Source organism: Lolium rigidum, chromosome 5 (assembly GCF_022539505.1).
Source record: "Lolium rigidum isolate FL_2022 chromosome 5, APGP_CSIRO_Lrig_0.1, whole genome shotgun sequence".
NCBI classification, from domain to species: domain Eukaryota; kingdom Viridiplantae; phylum Streptophyta; class Magnoliopsida; order Poales; family Poaceae; genus Lolium; species Lolium rigidum.
In genome coordinates this window covers 55462171-55483555 of record NC_061512.1, presented here as the reverse complement: position 1 = coordinate 55483555, position 21385 = coordinate 55462171, and the positions used below count along the sequence as shown (strand labels likewise).

The 21385-nt window shown below is 45.8% G+C and overlaps 2 protein-coding genes across 4 annotated transcripts; one reads left to right on the top strand and one right to left on the bottom strand.

Moving 5' to 3' along the window:
- Positions 1-5536: 5536 nt before the first annotated feature.
- On the bottom strand, positions 5537-6190 carry LOC124651551 (osmotin-like protein). The gene has a single exon (XM_047190619.1). The coding sequence runs from the start codon at positions 6188-6190 to the stop codon at positions 5537-5539; it is 654 nt and encodes a 217-aa protein (XP_047046575.1).
- Positions 6191-13862: 7672 nt separating this feature from the next.
- Positions 13863-17645, top strand: LOC124653995. Of its 3 annotated transcripts, none has more exons than XM_047193042.1 (6): positions 13863-14368; positions 14803-14824; positions 15012-15113; positions 15390-15451; positions 15542-15622; positions 15978-17645. In XM_047193042.1, the coding sequence occupies exons 1-6, from the start codon at positions 14259-14261 to the stop codon at positions 16024-16026; spliced, it is 426 nt and encodes a 141-aa protein (XP_047048998.1). In that variant the 5' UTR covers positions 13863-14258; the 3' UTR covers positions 16027-17645. The 3 variants fall into 3 exon arrangements, with proteins under 3 accessions (XP_047048998.1, XP_047048997.1, XP_047048999.1); XM_047193041.1 differs by having other exon boundaries at positions 15942-17645; XM_047193043.1 differs by lacking the exon at positions 15012-15113 and having other exon boundaries at positions 15942-17645.
- Positions 17646-21385: the final 3740 nt, after the last annotated feature.

Here is a 21385-nt window from a genome sequence, read left to right as displayed (position 1 = left end):
CGTTGACCAATGGCTCCATCTCAGCCATAGTGACTCTGCGATCACACAGCGGGAAGCCAAGGTATTTGAAGGGAAGGGTGCCTTGTGTACAATTCAGCAGGTTGGCCACCCTGGCCTGTTCAGCATGTGGCGCACCCAGCACCAGTACTTCACTCTTGTGAAAGTTAATCTTCATGCCAGAAAGCAGCTCAAAGCAGATGAGAAGGAATTTCAGGTTCGTGATGCCCAAAGGCGTGTTCTGGATGAGGATGATGGTGTCATCCGCGTACTGGAGGTGGGACACTCCCCCCTCAATCAGATGGGGAACAACCCCTGCAAGATGACCAGCTTCCTTTGCCCTGGTGAGCATTCCATCAAGCGCATCTGCCACCAGATCAAAAAGTAACGGGGAAATAGGATCCCCCTGCCTTACTCCACGCTTATTACGAAAGAATGGGCCAATCTCACCATTCACCGAAATGGCAGTCTGGCCACCACTAACCAGCTGCATAATTCTATGCATGTAGGCCCCAGTAAATCCTTTCCTAAGGAGCACTTCCTTCAGGAAGTCCCAGTTCACCCTATCATAGGCCTTCTCGAAGTCCAGTTTCAGCACTATAGCCTGCAAATTCTTACTGGTGATCTCATGGAGGATCTCATGGAGGGCAAGGGCTCCATCATGAATGAATCTGCCTTTAATGAACGCAGTCTGGGTTTGGGAGACAATCCTGTGCGCTACAGGAGAGAGTCTAGTAGCATACGCCTTCGCCACCAGCTTGAAGATTACATTGATCAGCGCAATGGGGCGGTACTGCTTAATCGAGTCAGCTCCCACTACCTTTGGGATAAGAGACAGCACTCCAAAATTCAGCCTGGCAACATCCACCGTTCCCAGGGCAAAACCATTAACAATCTGAAGGACCAACCCTCTGAGTCCAGGCCAGAAGTGTTTGAAAAAACTCACAGAGAAGCCATCTGGGCCTGGGGCTGTGTCAGTTTTGGTGTCCTTGAGCACTTGTTCCAGTTCCTCCATAGAAAAGGAGCGAAGCAACTCCTCATTCTCCTGCTCCGTGACCCTGGTCCCTGCTGCCCAGAAATCTTGCCGTAGACACAGCAATTTAGGTTCCTCAGCCCCCATCAAAGCTCGGTAGAAGTCATACACGTGTTGCGTGATCGCCTGATGGTCAGTAATATCCCCATCCTCAGTTCTCAGACTAGATATGTGGCACCGGCGCCTTCTGCCGTTGGCCACAGCATGGAAATATTTGGTATTTGCATCCCCTTGGAGGGTCCATCTCAATTTCCCCCTTTGTCTCCAATATTCCTCTTCCTCGCTGAAAAACTGGATCAGTTGGTCCTCTAAGTGATATCGCAGCGCCCATCCCCCTTCGTCCAAACCCTGCTCGTCAGCAATTCTATCCAAGCTTTGAATGCGGGCTAGGACCTCCTCCTTGATTGCCCTTCGCTCCTTTCCCAGGTTGGCACTCCAGCCCTTCAACGCCTGGCGCAGCCCACTGGCCTGCCCATGCCAAATGTCAATAGGATCCCTAGGGTTCGAATTGGTAGCGAGCAACTCCGCCCACCACAGCTTCACCTTCTCCGAGAAACCTGGCACCGCGAGCCAGCTGTTCTCAAATGCAAACCTGGCCGTCCTGCGAGGTGCATTCTCCCCTGAATCCAGAATCAGCGGCGTATGGTCCGAACCGATCCTGGTTTCAGCGGTTAGGCGTGCCAAAGGAAAACGAAGTTCCCACTCTGGGGATACAAACGCACGGTCCAGGACACTCCTCACCGGGTTTGTTTGTTTATTAGTCCAAGTGTAGGCAGCACCCGTTCTTACCACTTCTAGCAAGGCCCATCTAGCGATCGCATCATTGAAAAGGTTCACCAACGCCCAGTTGATATTGCTATTGTTCTTGTCTTGGACTCCCCGAATCAGGTTGAAATCCCCCATCAACATGATCGGGAATTGACTATTATCAATCCTTCCCTCCAACTCTTGGAGGAAAGAAGCAGAGCGGGAATGATCTGCTGGCCCATAGACCCCAATAAATTCACATTTGGACTTGGTCGGTCTATGGAACAGCTTGGCGCTGAGGAAGAACTCACCCTGAGCCAGCGCGCCCACCTCGAACATACTATCTCTGATCCCCATCAGCATGCCCCCTGATCTACCATTGGCAGGAGCCCAGTGCCACACAACTTGTTCCCCTTCCACCAAATTATGCAGTTCCTGATCTGTAAAGTCCTGGCGCATAGTTTCCTGTAGGAAGATAATATCGATCCTTTCTTTTCTTATGTAATCTTTAAGCTGGGTTTTTCGGCCACTCCGACCAAAACCCCGGAAATTCCAACCAAGGGCCTTCATTATGCAACCCCCGCAGAAGCTCGTGCTTGGCGAGCTGGAGTATCCCTCAAGTTAGGCCGTGGGCCCGTGAACTGCACCTCTTTCTTCCTCCTCGGGCCTCTAGAGGTACGCGCAATCTCTGCGAGCGTGATCCGCTCTGGATCAGCCCCAGCCATGTTAGAGGAGTCGTCCATGGCAAGATCCTGCGCAACACTTGCTGGATCGTCCACGCCTTCTGCGAGTTTCTGCTTCTGAATTTCTTCCTCCTTCAGCTTGGCCTTCACGATGGCCTCGGTGATCCTGGCTTGGGCAAGTTCCTTCGCACGAACAAGGGATAACAGAGGGGAAAGCGAACCAGCCGAGGGATCCAACCCTAAACCCGCATCCCGTGCAACTCCCCAGAGATGTGTGTCCGAAACCGAAGGAAGAACCAAGAAAGAATCAGGGGCAGATGGCGCGGAAGGCGTACCTTGATCTTTTTCTGCCGCCCGCTTGGATGCCGTAAGCAACACATGCTCCGAGCTCGCCCCTTTGCCCCTGGTGCTGCGGCGCGTCGCAGTGACTGGCGAAGAAGTCACCGCGGTACGCGAGGGTTTGACGCCAGGTTTCTTCTTGCTGCGGGATGGTGGGTTGTCTACCTCCCCATCCTGCTTGCGCTTGAGCTTGGCGATCTTCTCCGCAAGCGTCTCCTGATCAGCTTCCCAGTCCTCCGGGCTCTCCCAACCCACCGCCTCCCTGTCCTCCTCCGACAGCCTCTGACGTTTAAGGATGGTTGGAGAGATGGGCTCCTCTGATTTTGACTCGCTGGAGGTTTGGGCCAGGTTCTCCGACGGTGGTTCTTCATCTTGTGGGACTGGAGAGAGGCACTTCTTAGCATTGGGGAACAGCTCCGATTCAGTCAGGTTAGAGCCGTACTGATTGAACGGAATCGGCTTCAGGTTGGACTTGGGTGGGGCAGAAGCCGGTTTTGTGGCTGAGTGATCTTTGATCGAGGGGATAGGGACGCTGCTGCTCCCCACCGAAGACTTGGAGCCAGGTTTCTTGGAGGGAAACACCTGCGCCTGGAAGGGGAGGGGCTTCTGCAGCTGCTCGGTCGGTGGCGGACTCTTGTCAGCCGCCCCATCCTTGCCAGCATCCTCGCCACCCGCCTTGTTGCTCGTAACATCACCCATTGGTCCCTTGTCCTTGCGCTTCAGGTTGCTTCTTTTCCAGTGAGGAGCAGAGCGGCTCTGATCTTCGGTGTCATCCTCTTCTTGGTCATCCTCCCCGTTACTCGGGCCTGGGGGAGGGGGCTTGGGCAACTCGCTAGCACTGGATTTGGAACACTCCACAGACACCCCGAGGCGAAAGCCTTGCATGTTGATGAACAACAGAATCGAGGAAGGGATCTTGTCAGGGGCGTGCGTGTGGAAGAGCATCCTCACTGGGCCGTCCGGAACTGCCAACGACTCCTCATCCACCACACGAGGGCGCCCCAGCATCTTGGTACCTTCCAGGAGTAGGTCGACGGAGCGTAGTACCTCAGGAACGCCGGAGAGGTGTTCCAAATTAAACATTCTATGCCTTACTAACCTGCCGTCGAGCGAGGGGTTGGCATAGTATAAAATTTAAATTAAACATTCTATGCCTTACTAACCTACCTTCTGAGGAGATGTTGGAGAATTCAGGGAGGGGGTGGCTGCTCGAGCTGCTACCCAAACTAAATGAGATGCAGTGCATGATGGTCCTGTTGGTATTGTGGAGGGCATGGCATGTGCACAACCAGCTGACGCATAACAAACCAACTCCACACCGATCGAAGTTTCAAAACGTTTTTTTATGTAGCTACATCGACGCTCTTCTAATGATCAAAAATCATCCAACAACAGATGCCTGCAAGGGTAATCAAGTAATCTCATGTTGAGGACATGCAACGAAGTGGACGGCGAAGGATGAGATGGCAAAAACCTGAAACAGTGGGAAAGGCCACAAAGGCTGAGACTGAATGTTGAGGGTAGCTACCTTGAGCGATCAGGAGACGAAGACGTGATATTTACTGCCTGCAAAAGCTTGCGGTACTGTGCCTCGGCATTAGAGCGGAACTGGAGGCATATGATGAGGTCTGAGGCTGACTTTGAATTGGTCGACGAACCAATCAACTTGGAGATTCACTGTGCCACTGCTTTGAACATGTACCTGAAAATGGGAACGATCAATCAACCCTAGTCGATCTGGTACGCACATAAAAGAAGGATTTGGAGAAAGGAAGATAACAATCAGGAAGATAACTAGAAGCCAGAATGAAGTTGGCCTTGTCATGGCAAAGCTAGGTAGGGAGTTAGATCAGGTCAAAAAAAAAAAGGTAGGGAGTTAGATCACACTCTTTTTTTGACGAAGAGTTAGATGGACTCAGTTATAGATGAGAAGCTTTCCTTCTGTCTTAGATGATATTGTACACAAAGACTGACGTTTTCATGATTTAATGAATTCCTTTTTCCGCGCAAAAAAATTTAATGGGCCAAATGGGAACACCAGAAATTTTAACTTAAGATATATGCCTGATTAGTTTGGTTTGCATATGAAACAATCCAAATCTGAATTACACAAGTATGATTGCTAATTATTCCATATGATCCATGGGTGTTGACGATAACATCCAATTATTCAAAGCTCACATTTTGAAGAAGTCACGAAGAAGAAGATAATAAGAATATTGCTGAAAAAAATGGATCAAAATCGCCAGTTCATAATCTGCATCAAGTTCTACAGAAACGTCAACCATTCCATCAATGAACGTATGGCATGTCAAAAGTGAAGATACTATAATTCGCAAAAAAAAAAAAAAAGTGAAGATACTATATTCCTAGGGAGGTTTATGAAGAGAGTACTTGAGGGATGGGATGGCCTGGCATTGTAGATTTTCCGAACTTGTGCAATTTGCACGCGATACGTTCCCTCATTTTCGTAGCGTGCACGGGTTGTTTGTATCGAGTAGAAACGCTTTTAAACTTTCACAATGCATACCATAACATAAGCAACAGTAGAAACGAAATAAAAAGGAAGGAACTCGAACTCTAAGATCTTTGTTTGCTTTCACGTATGCATTCTCATGTCACAACACCTTACACATGCATCAATGTCACGATAATGAGTAAATGACCAGCTAACTGTCGCGGACGACGAGCTCCGGCCGTCTGGGCGGAGGCGGCGCCGGCGCCGAGCATGGTCAGATCAGATGGCGGTCGGGCAGAAGATGACCTTGAGCTCGCGGGGCGCGAGACACCTCTGCGGGACGGGCTCCACGTCGCTGCCGCCCACCCGCGTCAGCGGGCACCGCTTCTTGAAGTATCCGTAGTCCCCCTTGCACGCCACCACCATGCCGTGTTTGTCGACGACGCGCTGGTTCACGGGGCAGCCGTCGTTGAGGTTGACCGGGCAGCCGAGCACGGGGCACTGCCCTCCGCCGATGAACTGCGGGCTCACCGCCGCGCCCACGTTGAAGCCGTCCTTGAGGCTGACGCTGTAGGTGGCCAGGTCCGCCCCGGGGCCGGCATCGGGGGAGTGCACGACCAGCTGCACCACCGTCATCGGCGGCGCCGTCCCCGTCTCGCAGCTCGTCGGCGACGCGCAGCCGGTGCGCGCCACCACGCGGCCAGCCCAGGAGGTGGCCGGGAAGGGGAAGGAGACGAGCCCGCGGCCGTTGGCGCCGAGCTGGATGGTGTTGTCGGCGATGGAGGGGTGGCCCCGGTTGGCGGTGACCAGCGGGTACACGGTGAAGGGGCAGAGGTTGTGCAGGGTCAGCTTGGTGTCCACCGCCGATGCCGACGCAACGGCGGCCGCCGCGAGCAGGAAGGCGAGGGCGAGGCGCTCGGCCATGGCAGCCATCTGCTCTTGTTTCTTCTTGGCTTTGCAGGGTGGTGAACTGGTTATGGGTTTTAGAACGCAGGTGCAGGCTGGTTTATATAGGCGGCAAGGTCGTCGTGAGTGGACGATCCAGCTGGTTGGTGAGCATTACGATTTGATTTTCTTTCGTGCACACTGTTCGCCACCCGGACGCCCAAAACAAGCAAACGCATAATTCAGTGTCAAAATCCACCGGAACAGAATCATAACAAACTCTCCTGAGTCCTGACCGAGTCTTTCGCTCGTTATTTCTGCACTGAATCCTCTTCGATAAGAGCATTCATTCCGCTAACGTACACACGACCAAGAGTCGATCACTCGTGCGATCGGTTTGACCGAATTCACTGATATTTTAACAGACTTAATCCTGTGTTCATCATGTTCTGTTGGGTGTGGAATTCATCTCTTATTGACTTATTGTATAGTTGAACTTGCGTTCCTGAATCCTGACCGAGAGGATTCAGTTTCTCACATGTTAGAACTGCTGTACGCGCGTTAGAACCATGGAGTTTCTCTGGTTACTTAGCTACGAAGGAGAGCTTCACACAGTTGAGCTTCACACAGTTTCTAGCATGTATTCCAGCCTGTTTCGATCGATTCTTGGATTGGTCCCGTCATGGCGATCGAGTGGCTTCTATTCTGGAGAATGTACCGTGCTTCCTTGTCAAGCATTCTAATTCCTTACTGGAGATTGCATTAGCTTCTACCGGATGTGGCGTACTGGGGCATTACCCAAAAACGCAAAGGTATGTCAAGTGGACATGAATTGTTCAGAACCACCATACTTGTTTCGTATGGATTGATACAGATATGGCTGATGCTAGTAATTGCTTGCCCGCCTAGTTCTTGCTCAGCCAAGAATGCTCACTGGTCATCCGTGGCAATTTTTAGGAGCAGACAAGAATCAGTAATAGGTTTCGCGGTGTTGGGGACAAAACAGAAATTCAGTTCTGTAGGGGACTAATCAGGAACCCTTGAAATACAAGGAATATATCATATATAGGAAACTAACGGGCAGCTTCCTGCACTGCGCACATTCAGATGCATGGCCTAGCCAGTACCGTGAACTGGGAAAATCTTAGCGGAGAAGTTTCCTGAATGCTGACTAGCTGAGGCCGATGAGGAGAAACCAGGGTCCATGAATCCACCGGCGAATTCACAAGCCTCGAGCGGAGAGTTTTTGACCCAGATCGTGGTTAGGGAAGTGCAAAATGGTGCCTCGCGTGGAGAGTCTTGACCCAGATCGTGGTTAGGGAAGTGCGAAATATTTTTTTTTTTTGAAAGCAATATATATATATCAAGCTAGCAAGCCGCCTCATTAAAAACCTTCCAGTCCCCTTCGGTACCTTGGTAAGGAAAAGAGTGCGTCAAAAAACTTGCAGCCACCAGTTACACACTATTACAATCAGCCCGAAGGCTGTGAACTAACCAAGGCGGTGGTTCAGCATCCCAAGTGTTTGGCTCACCATTGATAGCAGCAAATTTAGCACAACAGTGAGCCACTTGGTTAGCTTCGCGACCCTCATACATAAAATGAAAAGAAGAAAAGGCGCTCTTCATCTCACTAATCTCATCTAAAATAGGTCTAATCATAGATCTCTGACGATTCCTTTCTCCCCAATGCTTCAACAAAACTTGACAGTCTGTACTTAGCACCACTCTATCAAAACCCTTCTGAATTGCATAAGCACATGCGTCACGCAGAGCTAAAGCTTCAACAGTCAGGGCATCCAAAACCCCATCATACACCCTGGCTATCGCTCCACGGAAGGACACATTGTCCCTGGCAACTGCTCCCGTGGCTGCCCTGCCATCTTCCTCCCGTATCGCCCCATCCAGGTTCAGTTTCACAAAACCTTGGGTCGGTCTACTCCATTTACTAGTCCGCCGAGCTTCCTTAGTCGGATTTTTCTTTGGCATCTCCAAAAGACTCAATGTCTCGGATATAAACTCCATTGATTTTGCTGGGTTATACCCCACCTCTCCATGAGTAATATTATTCCTGGAAGTCCAGATATTATACATCACTGTTATAATCTTTGCTCGCTCATCCTGGGTATACCTTGGATCGCATAAGATATCCTTCGTCCAAGTCAGAGGGTGAAGCTTAGGTAATTTCAAAAGAAGAATTTCCTTAGCTGCACTCCAGAATTGCTTGGCATGACTACACTCAATTAGAGCATGCATTAGATCTTCCGATTCTGCTTTGCAAATACCACAAGTACTGTTCTCCATGACATGCCGCCGTGTAAGAGTCCTGTAGTCAGGTAAAATTCCTCGAAGAACTCTCCACCAAAAGACACGTACTTTAGGTACCACACAAAGCTTCCATAATCGGCTCCACATATCGGCGCCATTATCGGATGTAGAAGCATTATCACCCCCACTTATATTCTGAACACTCACCTGACGATCCATCAGCGTGTTGTATGCTGATCTGACCGAGTATATACCATGGTTTTCCTTCGACCATGCAATACTATCATCACCCCAACTGCTCCGCAAAGGAATTTTCATAATTGCTTCAGCATCAGGTGCAAAAAACAGATCCTTGATCATATCAGTGTTCCATTTACGTTCATTCGTGATCAATTCACTTACCTTCTCTATATCAGTATCTCTACGACGACCCATAGGCCTCATAGAATGCAGCTTTGGGATCCAATTATCATTCCAGATAGAAATACTTTCACCAGATCCCACCCTTTTAATCATACCAAGTCCCACAGCTTCCCTTCCCGCCAAGATAGCACGCCAGGTTTTTGAAGCTGTTTTTGGTGCAGAAGCTTCCATCAAGTTCGTATTATGGCAGTACCTTCCTAATAGAACTTGAGAGCACAAAGATGTAGGGTTAGTCAAAAGACGCCACACCTGTTTTCCAAGAAGAGCAATATTAAACATATGCATATCTCTGAATCCCATACCCCCATTACTCTTCGGAACTGATAATTTTTCCCAAGATAACCAATGCATAGACCTTTTGTCTAAGTTTCCTCCCCACCAAAATCTGCCCGATATTGAATTTAGCTTTTGACAGGAGCCTTTAGAAAGGAGAAAGCAACTCATGCTATATGTCGACATAGACTGAATAACGGATTTAATAAGGGCTTCCTTCCCCGGATATGATAGGTTCTTTTCCGCCCAACCATTAACTTTGCTTCTTGCATTATCCGCTATGAACTCAAACACTTCACTCGTAACCTTCCCAACTGCAGTTGGTAGTCCAAGATATTTCTCACTGAATGCCTCAACCTGGATATTTAGATTCGTCTTGACTTCAACCCGGTGAGCATCAGAGGTACATGGGCTGAAAAAAATAGAACTCTTCTCCTTGTTTACTCTCTGGCCCGACGCCTCATCATATATTTGCAAAATCTCACTAAGTCTCCGGGCGCTTGCCCCATTCGCATTGATGAAAATTAAGCTATCATCAGCAAACAGGAGGTGTGAAATCCAGGGTGATCTGTTGCAAACTCTCACCCCTCTATCCACAAAACCCAAACTGTACCTGTGCAAAAGAGTAGTCAGCCCTTCTCCACAGAACAGAAAAAGGAAAGGCGAAATGGGATCACCCTGCCTAATACCCCGAGTGGGTTGGAAGGGTTCCAATAAGCCTCCATTCACTTTAACTGAAAAATTGACAGTAGATATGCATTTCATAATTAAATGAACCAAATTCACTGGGAAACCAAGTTTCAGCATCATAGCTTCAAGAAAAGGCCACTCTACTCGATCATAAGCTTTCATCATGTCCAATTTTACAGCACAGTGTCCCTTCTTGCCTTTCTTTTTCCTCTTCATTGTATGAATACTCTCAAACGCCACCAGAGCATTGTCCTGGATAAGTCTCCCCGGTACAAACGCACTCTGTTCTTGACTGATCGTATACTCCAGAACTGGTCTCATCTTGTTTGCAATTGTTTTTGTACCAATCTTGTATAGTACATTGCAAAGAGAGATTGGTCTGTACTGTTTAATTGATTGAGGATTTCTAACCTTCGGAATGAGAGTAATAGCTGTATCATTTAATTTTGCTGGTAACTCCCCTCCATTAAGAAAATTTAGTATTGCTTTACAAAGTTCTTCTCCAAACAGATTCCAGTGTCGCTGATAAAAACCTGCCGTAAAACCATCAACACCAGGAGCTTTGGACGGATGCATTTGAAAAAGAGCTTTTTTAATATCTTCCGCTGTAAACTCTTCCTCAAGCATAATTTTATCCTCTGCAGTTACCTTCTCTTCAACCAAGTCCAGAACCTGCTGAAAATTCGGTATGCCTTCAGAGATATATAAACCAGAATAGAAGTTCTGTACTTCATCCTTAATATCATCCGCAGTCTCACAAACTGAACCATCTTCTCTATACAGAATATGTATGCCATTAATTCTTTTTCTTTGAGCCGCATGTGCATGAAAATATGCAGTATTGCGGTCTCCTGATTTCAGCCAATTGACCCGCGCTCTTTGCTTAATCCAAATTTCCTCTTGGTAGAGCACTTCATTAATTTTTTCCATGAGTCTCTTCTCCTCAGCCGATGGACCACCTCCCATCGAGTTTCTCCTCACACGATCTAATTCTTTCCGTAAATTTTGAAGCTTTCTTTTGAAATTACCGAAAGTAGATGTTCCCCAGGACTCCAAACCAGTTTGCAGACTAGATAGCGAATTTGCAAAACCAGACAGGCCTGTACCTCTTTCCGTTTTACCCCACAAATCAGTAACAATTTTATCATAATCAGCATGGGTTTGCCACACATTCTCATATTTAAAACTCCGCCCTTTTGAGCTCCGTTGTTTCACGTATTTACTCATCTCAATCACCACCATGCAGTGATCCGATTGAACCAGATTCACATGCTTAACACGCAGAACTTGAAACATTTGACAGAGGTCTTCAGTTCCAAGAGCTCTGTCTAGCCTGGCCTTTACATTTGCCACACCATCCTTTCTATTATCCCATGTGAAAGCCTGACCAGCGTAGCCCAAGTCTTGTAAATCACAATCCTCTACTACCTCCCGAAAGGCCCTCATTTGCCATTCATCCCGAGCGTGCTCACTGAAATGTTCCGTGCCATACATGGTTTCGTTGAAGTCCCCAACACATAGCCATGGAAGCTTCCGGAGCCCTTTTAATCTCCTCATGAGTGTCCAAGTATGGTGTCTATTTTCCCTTCTTGGATCACCATAGATACCTGTAAACCTCCACTTTGGAACTGAATTGTCATTAGGTTGAACAATAGCATCGATGTGATATTTATTGAAGCTTTTCACCTCCACAGTAACAGCTGAAGACCAGAAGAGACCAATGCCTCCACTCAGCCCCACACTATCCACAGCAAAACCTCCAGCAAAACCAAAGGTGCTCTTCATATTCTCTACTCTCTTTCCCTCGATCTTCGTCTCCATCACGAAAAACAGGGCCGGGTCCATTTGCTTCACGAAACCGCGAAGCTCTCGAACTGTCGGGTCGTTCCCAAGCCCCCGACAGTTCACACTTAAACAACTCATTGGTCTTGGCGTGGCTGCTCTGCAGCCGACGCCAAATGGGGATTATTCTTCTTCTTCTTTGCATCCGGAGTTAAACCCTCCTTCATTCTCCTCAATTCTGCTTCATCACGTTTGGACCCAGCAATATTTGGTTCAAACATAACCATATCTCTAATTGGATTAGTTTCAGCATGCTGGGCTCCAATAGGTTGGTCCGTAGATGACATTGCTAGTTTCCGATAAACTGGAGGTCTTCCACCTCGACCATTCATGTTTCCACCCCTTCCTCGACCACCCATAGGTGCCCGTACTGGGGCGACACCATCAGATACATTCTTCCCGTTTTCACTTTGGTATTCTCTTGCACCCTCTTCTTTAAACTCCTTATAAAATTCATCATAGCCTCCTTCTGCAAAAGGGTGACCAGACTTCTTCCTGAAATCAATCGGAGCTCTCAGATAGGGGCCCCAAGGTAAATTTCCTTGCTCATCTCTTTCACCTGGCACTGGACAGATAGTATCAGAGTGACCCAGTACTCCACATGAAAAGCAGAAATACGGCAAAAATTCATACTGGACAGAGTACCAAAAGGTTCTCCCCAATTTCTTTGACTCAAGCCCCACCCATCTCATAATTGGTTCTTTCACCTTGATGCATACTCTGGCGCGTAAGTACTGAGCACTAACAAGGCCTCCTTTATTAATATCAAGTTGGACAAATTCTCCAACCTTGCTTGCAATCCTCTCTCCCCATACTTCATTCAGTTTATTGTATGGGAGATCAATAATCCTTACCCAGATCAGCAGCTTGTCAAATTTCATCTCCGAGGGTCGACTCCAGTGGTGAAAATTCTCCAGCACCACCGCACATTTATTCACCATCCATGGTGATCTCTCCCAAATACGGTCACGATCCCTCTCCAAATCAAGCTCAGCAATAAACATGTTCCTCCCTCCATCCCTAAATAGCAGTCCCTTAGGGTTCCCCCAAGCTGGTCGCAGGACGGCGGAGATAGTATTGATATGGAAATTTTTTGGCTCTGATAAGATCTTACCCGCCAGCGCCCACATGGGTTTCTCTGTTTCCTCATCATCATCATCTACTAATCTGTCCGCCTCCGCAGCAGTCAGTTTGAGATTCTTCATCATGTTCTCAACCGAGGTTTTCTTCCCCGATCTGCTTTCATCAGTAGTCGAGGACGATCCTCCTCCCGCCGTCTCCTTTCCAGCCGCTGCCGCCGAATCCTGTGGATCCATGACAGCCGCCTTCCCCCTGCAAACCCCGAGAACGCTAACAGAAGCGTCCTCCTCCTTGCGCCCCGACGATCGCCGACGTGCGCCGCCTGGTTACTCGAGGAAACCCTAATCGCCTTCAAGGAGGCGAAGCGTTTTTCTCGGAACCCTTTAGTGCGAAATATTTTTAGGAAGAAGGAATTGTGTGAAAGCGTAAGTGAAGAGGAGACATGTCAAAAAGGCACACATTTCGTGTTGCAACCGCAAGAAGACCTGTTGGTAAGATGCAGACGTAGTTGGTGCATGATTTTACACAAATGCCTGAAATTTTTTTTGAAGGGAAAGTCTTTATGGCGCATTTTACTTATCTTCGAACAAAGATACAAGGATGCATGTTCATTACATCAGGAAAATTGAGAACAAGCAAGTGCGTGAGTGTTTGGCCTATGCCAGGGCGCTCCACGATAGCGTTTTGGTTCGCGGAAGTGCTTCCTCATCGCTTCTTTCGTCTGACGCATGATGGTTAAGTGGAACTGGGGAAGACCGCATTTCCTCTACCCGGTACACACTGCTGATGGGCCAAAGCATTTTGTGGGCCGACCTGTCATTGCCTTGTTGTCGTTGGATTTGATGTGCTTTCAAGACACCGTGTGCTGCGGTCTGCGGTGTGGTAGAGGGGAGTGTGCAGCAACACCGTGCTGGTGCTACTCGCAATGCACTGCGCGTGGCCCATCCAAGTCTATGGCCCAACTGTCAGTTTTAGAGTATTTGTCTTATTCGGTAGCTGTAATTTTCTTCAGACTCACCGTGCAGTGAGAGAAAATGTGTTCGCTTCTCCCTCCTCATTATTGGACAGCCTGACGCCTGCTCTACATCGAGCCCCACACCCGTCTCTCTCACTTTCGTCATCTCCACTGCAGTCACCGCCGCCGCTGCCCAATCTCCACTAGGCGACCTCTCTTCCCCACCTCCGTCGAGGCAGCCAACCACTCTCTTAGTCCTCCCCTTCACCAACAGCTTCACTCTATCACGCTCGTCTATTACCCAGCGTGCCGCCGCCCCTCCTTGTCCCTCCGCCTGCAGTTCCTCACTGCCCCTACACCGACATACTATGGCCCAGGTCCGCTCGAGGGCGCCGCCATCCTAGACGCCGTCCAGTCCTACCTAGCCCCGAGTTCCTCCTCCATCCCCGCCCCTCTTCGTCACGTGTGGCGGCTCGTCCCTCAACTCTCTAGATCCACGCGCTCCGATGCCACACGAGAGGAAAGGGATTGCAAAACAGGAGATTAGCGCAAGCGAGAATTGAAGAAGAGGCTCCATTGCCTCCATCCATGACCCTATTCTTCGGGTGCGCTGACTGGTCTGACTATGCTTCCTCCACCACAGCTCTACACCCTGACGCCTCTACCAGTTTCTCAACCAGTACATCCTTCTCTTGCAGGTACTCACAACTCTCTTTCTCCTGATTTGTCTCTTTTCCTCCCTCTCATTTTTGTTTTTGTAGAATCTTTTTGACTATGCATGCAAGATGTTCGATGAAAAATCCAATCAGTCTATAGGGGGAGATGAATCCCTTTGATGCTTCCTTAACTATTCAACAATTCCTTTATTCTGAAATTTGGATGTGCCTATGTGACTGGCCTGTGCAACATGTCATTGATCAAATATATGAGTAAATCCCTAGGAAGATGTATTTTGTTGGATTGTTTGAGACATGGATCACACAATATTTCTCAGATTTAAAGCCCACTTGCTTTAAATACAATGCAAATTAAGATTTTTGTTTGTGATAATTTCTCAATCAATTTACCTCTTAGGTTCTTGATATCTCTATGTTTTCTTTTGTACGTTTGACATTTTGTTCTGTATTTACAGATTCACCGAAGAGACGGTCAAGGTAACCAATCTGAGAGAGACTCACTGATTTGGACTTGCTGTGGCGTGTTTCCGGTGGCTTTACTATGATGCCCACGTTATAGGGATTTCTGGAATTCCTCTTCATGTCGTATTAAAAGTCGAGCTGAGTGGATGAGCTAAAGCTAAATGAGACTGACACTTGTCTTTTTCTATCTCTCGTGAATCAGACTGTAGGAACAACTGAAAGATTGAATTGTAGTTCTCGGAGTGATATTTGTATGAGCATCGTCTTTCCCATTGTAGGTCTATCTACGTGGTCTCTTGATAGGGTGAGTTACATGTACTTCAGTGTAGTTTGCATGGCCTTGTAAATCATCTTTTTTTTATTCAAGTAATCACAAGTTCCTTTTGGTATGATCATACTATATAGATAGAGAATCATGCGAAAATTGTCAGTAGCAAAGTGGTGATGAGATGTTTTTTTTTTTCATGTTTGCATCATTTCATGGAATTTTAGTGATCCTTACGAATGTAGTTTCATGCTCCAGTGTTATAGTTGTCTGAATTTCTTGTAGGGTACTTATTTACAGAGTTTTTCCTGTCAGGATGATGTATGGATTGGCACCAGTGGTCGTCTGGGGGTGCCGAGTGTGCGTTCTCTGACGAGGTCTTGTCCCCACTGGAAATTGCATAGAGCAGGACAATAAGGTCTATGTGTTGTTGCAGCCGGTTTTAAGTAATTGCTTATGGCCTGCAACTTTTGTGTGGTTTGGTTTTCCTTCCATTCTATGGCTTCTACAATACGACAAGCTTCTATAATACGACATTTTTTCTACAAGTGAGTTCACTTTGTTGCTTGCTGCAATCACTTGTGAGCCATTCTGTTTTAGTGTAGGTTAAATGGAGGTCGGCTACTATATCAAAGTTAAGACCTTATTTAGTTTCAGAGATATAATTCCACTGTATGATGGATGGGTTAGTACAAGTAGACAAATCGTACTGCTTACTGAGTGTACTTGATTAAGTGAATTGTGCGCTTTCATAAAATTTGTTTCTTAGCCTATAAGGTGCTGAGGTGGTTTATTATGTGATGGATTTGAATACCATATGTAGCATATATGCAAATTACACCATAATAACATGCTGTGTTTTCCCAGGATAACAAATGAGCCTCTTTCTGGACTAATTGGCAGGTTATTTAATGTGGCGTTGCTTCAATCTGTAAAGGTATTTGGTGACTAACATGGAAATGCTATTCACCTTTACGAATAGAGACTACATTATACAAAGAAGGGCAGCCGAAGATTATTGAGGAAGCACAAACTATAAAATTTATTACCTGACAATGCCCTGGATTTTTTTCTTTGAACAAAATAACATTTTGTGTTTTCCATTTGTATATTCTCTGCAATCAAATGTGCCAGTGGAGTTTTGGACTCATACTGTTGAAGCTGCTTTAACTGATCCAAAGGTGATATATTTGATACTTTTACACAATATTGTATGCTGTGATTTAAGATATAGATTTGATGTTCTTATGTTTTTCATCTCATTATACTGCCGAGCTATTCCTCTATTCTCCACACCAGTACCGTAGGGACCAAGTCATACAACTGTTTCTTACATCGTACTAATGGAAAATATGCAAGCAAATATTCCATTTATTTGAGTGCATTTCAAGATTCCCATTTACTTTTTCCCTATTTGTAAAGTGGGGTTCATTAGCTATTTGGGAAACAGTTTCTAACTTAACACTTGCAAACTACCCACTTGGTTTTTTCTACAATAACATCAAATATTTATTTTTTGTCCACTACACTTTCCATACTAGATTAGGTTTGGTAGGTTTTGAAATCATTGCATTAGGATAGTAAGATAGTTATCTCTTTGCAACCTTACCGCTTCATATTCTGTTTGTTTCCCACTTCGACCAATGCTTCCATAACATTCAGATTCAGGTATGGTTTCTTTTCCCCAGTGTTTTATTCATTTTACAGTACATTTTATTCATATACAACAACTTGTTAGAAAGTTTTGGGTCAGGGCGTGGTAGCAGTATGGCAGTACAAATATGATGTATTGCATCCTGAACTAGAGATTACATGGGTTTTCAGTTAGCATGTCAAGTTGTCAACTCAAGTAGGCTCATTGATCAAACTATGTGGTTTATCCGCCCTTGTCCATAGTAAACACGCAGAAAAGAACCGCCGGTACACACTTGTTAACTTGTTAAGTGCACTACTATAATTTTATGAATGAAATCATGCATTGTTACTTAAACACATAGGCAATGATTTAGTTTGTGTGGAAAAATACAAGAGTGATACATGGAATTTCTTATAAAGAAGTCAATATAATGAAATGTTCATATCCTGTAGTCACATCTTTCCATCTGCAGCAAAACATGACATTGTGGTTCACTTCCTTATGGATTTTTACTTTGTGTAGGCGACTATACTGGTTAACCCAAAGCCTTCCCTCAACAACGTGACATGAAATCCTGTTATTGCCAAACTGAAGTGGGTATAGAGTTCTACTATCACTGATCAGAGCATGAGCGCAAGCCAGAGTAGCAGAAGACGATGAGAGGAAGCTAAAGAGGCAAAACATAGAGAAAATAGCAGTGGAGAAGAAAGCAGGGAACTGGGTGGACCTAGGAGGGGGAGGGAGGCACAACGCCGACGACCATGTTTGTTTTGGTATACATTTTACTTTGCCACGAAAATGCTAATGCCCCTTGGTCTGCCATAATGTACAACTATGTAGTGTCATGTATTGTGTCTTCTTGGTACCAACTTAAATACTACTGTGCATCAATTCCTCTACATTTTTCGCTCTGAACATTAAAGTGGTTTTTCAGTGAAGATGATAGTGTTAGACCGGTTGTTGCACGTTTCCTCACCGGTGCTACCGCTATGGGTTGGTTCTTAACTGGATTTCAACTGTATGTGTTTCTCACATGAACTTCGGCAGACTGTAGATCTCAGAAATTCTGCAATGCAACTACACATTGATTGATCGCTTTTTCGTGATCTAAAGCACTCATTGATACAAGTAATGTAGATGGACTCTTTGCTTGTCCACATAAACAGGTTGGATAATACTTGCATCTCGGAAAGTAAATTTCTGTACTAAAAAAGCTGAAAAACATGCAATGTACACTTAGCTACTCACCAAAATTGGTTGCTTATTTTCACGGACAACAGGAGATAGAGTGGCATCGTGCATACCACGGATTGGACTGCAGATGACCGGTAAGGAGGCGCCCCAACCACTAGTAAAGTTTACGTGATCGCAGTCCCGGTAGCAATGCTGAACTGATACCTGACAGATTTCTTTTCTGTTTGGTTAATGCGCAGATTCTTGATTTTTTTTTTTGAGAAAAGCGCAGATTCTTGATTGTTCTTCCATTTTCTCGTGGACTCCCTTTCTCAAACCCAAAGCCACGAATCCGGCCCAATCCCTGCAATTTCTCAGCCCACTACATGGCCACGGCTCATGCCCTCAACTATTACGGCCCTTTCAACTTCAGAGGGTAGGCATGTCTATGCTTTAACGACGTACCCAATTGCAAACTTTGTAGTCAGCAACGTACAACCAACATGATCACATATTGTAATTCCAGATTTAGTTATGATTCTAGAGAAACTTTCATGTGGGATGGTGATCCTACACCTTCTGTTCTGGGTGATGTACCAAACGATCGATGTATCCTTGTCGGTAAATGAATAAAATGTGCCCCTTTGATTAAAAGAAAAAAAGAAACATTTCCACGGGTGGATGTTTTTGTCCTTCGAGCTCGAGTGATCATGCTACATTATATAATTCAAAAAACACAGTCAGAAAAAAATATAATTCAAAAAAATGTTTACTTGTGTTAAAAGAGTTGAAAAAAATCCGTTTGTAGAAAATGATGTATCCTATAAACATACATAATATCAATTTCAATACTTAGTATTCTGATTTTGCCATTTTTTGCGTAGCCCACCATAAAAAGAACTCTGCATTGCGACTTAATATGCTTGTAGGATGACCACTTTGAAGATTACCTCTACATCTTTCAAGATATGTATTCCCATGGTATACTTTGCAAGCAATTCTAGAGACAAAAATTCGTAAGTTGAACTTGATAAAAATCTGCTTTGTTCGAATTACAACTACCACTCACACATAGTAATAGTTTAGAAATATTCAGGTGCTTTCTAATGGCACAACCAAAAGCCACGTATCCTTCAAAAAAAAAAAAACCAAAAGCCACGTATTGCACCCGAAATATCGTACCACATCAAATATCAAATTGTGCATTTTCATTTTTCGTAGGAATTGAATTTCTGTGACTACCATTTATACTTTCAGGGCGTTGGTTCTGTAAAACTCAAGCTGATGTACTCAACATACAATGTTTGGCTGGCCGATGTGGCTTTATTAATCTAAAGCCATCCACGTGGGGCTTTTTTCTACTTTTTTTTTGTCTTTGGAAACCCTAAGAACCACATAAGTCCACGAAATAAGTAATTCAATGCAATTCTTTTGTTCCCTTTTCCGTTCTAAATTTTCTTTATTAGGATCCGGTGTTGCTTATGTATGGTCTACAAGGTAATGTGTGAATGCTTCGTTAATCCGGGAATGGCACCATTGCATCATAAAATAAAATCAGAAGTAACTTGATCTGTGGTAGAACAAGGACATGCTAGAGCTTGTAGAGCTTTCCGCCCCCAACCAAAATCACACAGCTCGAGACCTTGGCCTAACATGAGTGAAAGTGTTTCTATTGGAGTACTTTTTTTTAGTAGGGACCTACTACTCCTGCCGCCACCTTGTTCGATGTGCTCGCGGGATGCCACCTGCCGCCACGTTGGGTGGCGGAAAGACCTCCTGCCAAAGGGGATGGAGGAAAGGCAGGAAAAAACACTGCCGACACCCTGCTGTCCATGTCCCTGATTGTTGCATCGACGTCCCGTTGCCGGATACTCGAATGCAGATTTGCTGCTTCTTTTTTGGTGCCAATGTTTCCATCGTTGCTACAACAAAATGACCACCAAAAGTGTAATTTCCTGCTCATTTTGGTGCCAATTTTCCCGTTAATTTCCCTGCTATTTTAAGGCTATCTAAGGACTCCTTCCCTACTCTTGTTTGCCATCGAAGAAGAAGCAGCATTGTCCAAATTATCCTATTTTATGTGTAGTCAGCATGGGTAGGCTATCGTCTGATCTCGAAGAGAAGCCGAAGGTGAGGTTTGCATCACAATCAGAAGGGGTTGAACCTCCAAGGTGTTGGTGTGGTGATATTTGCAAGGTTAAAGTGTCTGATGTGTTCCCAGACACATAGGGTATGAGGTTTTGGTCATGTGCCAATTATGCTCATGATCTGGACACTCTGAAGAATGTTTGTATCAGTCGACATGATTTTAAGGCGGCCCATTTTCTGTATTGATTTGTTTTGCCACATTGGGATAAACATATTTGTTATTGTTTTGTAGTCTCCACCATCGCTTTCTGCATATTATCACAGAATAGAGACAAAGATGCCATCATGGGCAAATGAGCATATAAATATGAATCGCATTGAGAAGTGGCAAATGTTGGGAAGAGGCACAACGCAATGAGAAAGAAGAAAATGAACGTTATGATAAAGAGCTCTATAAGGCTTACAGGGACATCAAGCGATAGAAGGCTCGTTGTGCCAAAGAAGCAACATAAGATGACAAAGGGAAGGGAAAACGGCCCTGTTGGACCAGTAGCTGCATGCAATGGTGACTTTAATTGTATCTTATTTTTAGTTGCATTTCTTCATTTTATCATTTGGTTGGTCGTACCTTATTTTTAGTTTAGATGATTGTATCTTAATTCGGTTGTACTATTTTGTATAGGAAATATGTTTCCCATAAAACTTAATTGTGAAATTTATTACCAAATTAAGATACATCATGATGAAACAAAGCAAACACTGAATACATAAGTAGTATCGACACAATAGAATGTCATTACACCACTGAAGTTACATTCATTTCCCTCATTCTCTCTGTTGTTTCCTTGCTGATTTTTGATAAGTATAATCTAAAGGTTGACTCAATGGGTCCTTTGGCCTAGGATTCGTGCAAGGGGGGCCAGGGATGGTGTAAAATAATTTGTGATCTTTGTATCTTCTCGAGTCTCACGAATACGACTCATAGCGATCAAACTATATTAGAAGTCCATATCCGAGAAGGGTTCACCTGCCCCACTGAATTAAGAGATATAATAGATGCCCCCCAACGGGGGCCTCACAGGGCATCCACGTCCGCCACTAGGCACAGATGGGTTGGGCAATGGCTTTTTTTTTCATCTGCACCGATTGGTCCACATGGCGCCATGTGATTGGCTCAAATGAGGGGAAAGGTGGGGCGAAACCCTACCAAACCCGCAGCCGTCGGTCTCTTCCCCAACCCCACCTCTCTCCTCCCGTCCCTCTCTCTCCCTCGTCTTCAATGGCGCCTCCCTTGCGCGTGCGACGGCCGGGAGGATCCCCTCCTCCACCCACAATCTACGCCTCCCGGGGCCTTGCCTCCCTCAAGGGCTACCTGCATCACGGCGCTGCTCGGACACAACACGCGGTTCTTCCA

What these genes read in the sequence shown, in the direction of transcription:
- LOC124651551 (XM_047190619.1), bottom strand. Translation starts at nt 6,190, where the DNA reads ATGGCTGCCATGGCCGAGCGCCTCGCCCTCGCCTTCCTGCTCGCGGCG.
- LOC124653995 (XM_047193041.1), top strand. Translation starts at nt 14,259, where the DNA reads ATGACCCTATTCTTCGGGTGCGCTGACTGGTCTGACTATGCTTCCTCC. An exon ending in TCACCGAAGAGACGGTCAAG is followed by an intron (nt 14,825 to 15,011) that starts GTAACCAATCTG and finishes CTCGTGAATCAG; the next exon opens with ACTGTAGGAACAACTGAAAG. An exon ending in AGTGTGCGTTCTCTGACGAG is followed by an intron (nt 15,452 to 15,541) that starts GTCTTGTCCCCA and finishes TATGGCCTGCAA; the next exon opens with CTTTTGTGTGGTTTGGTTTT.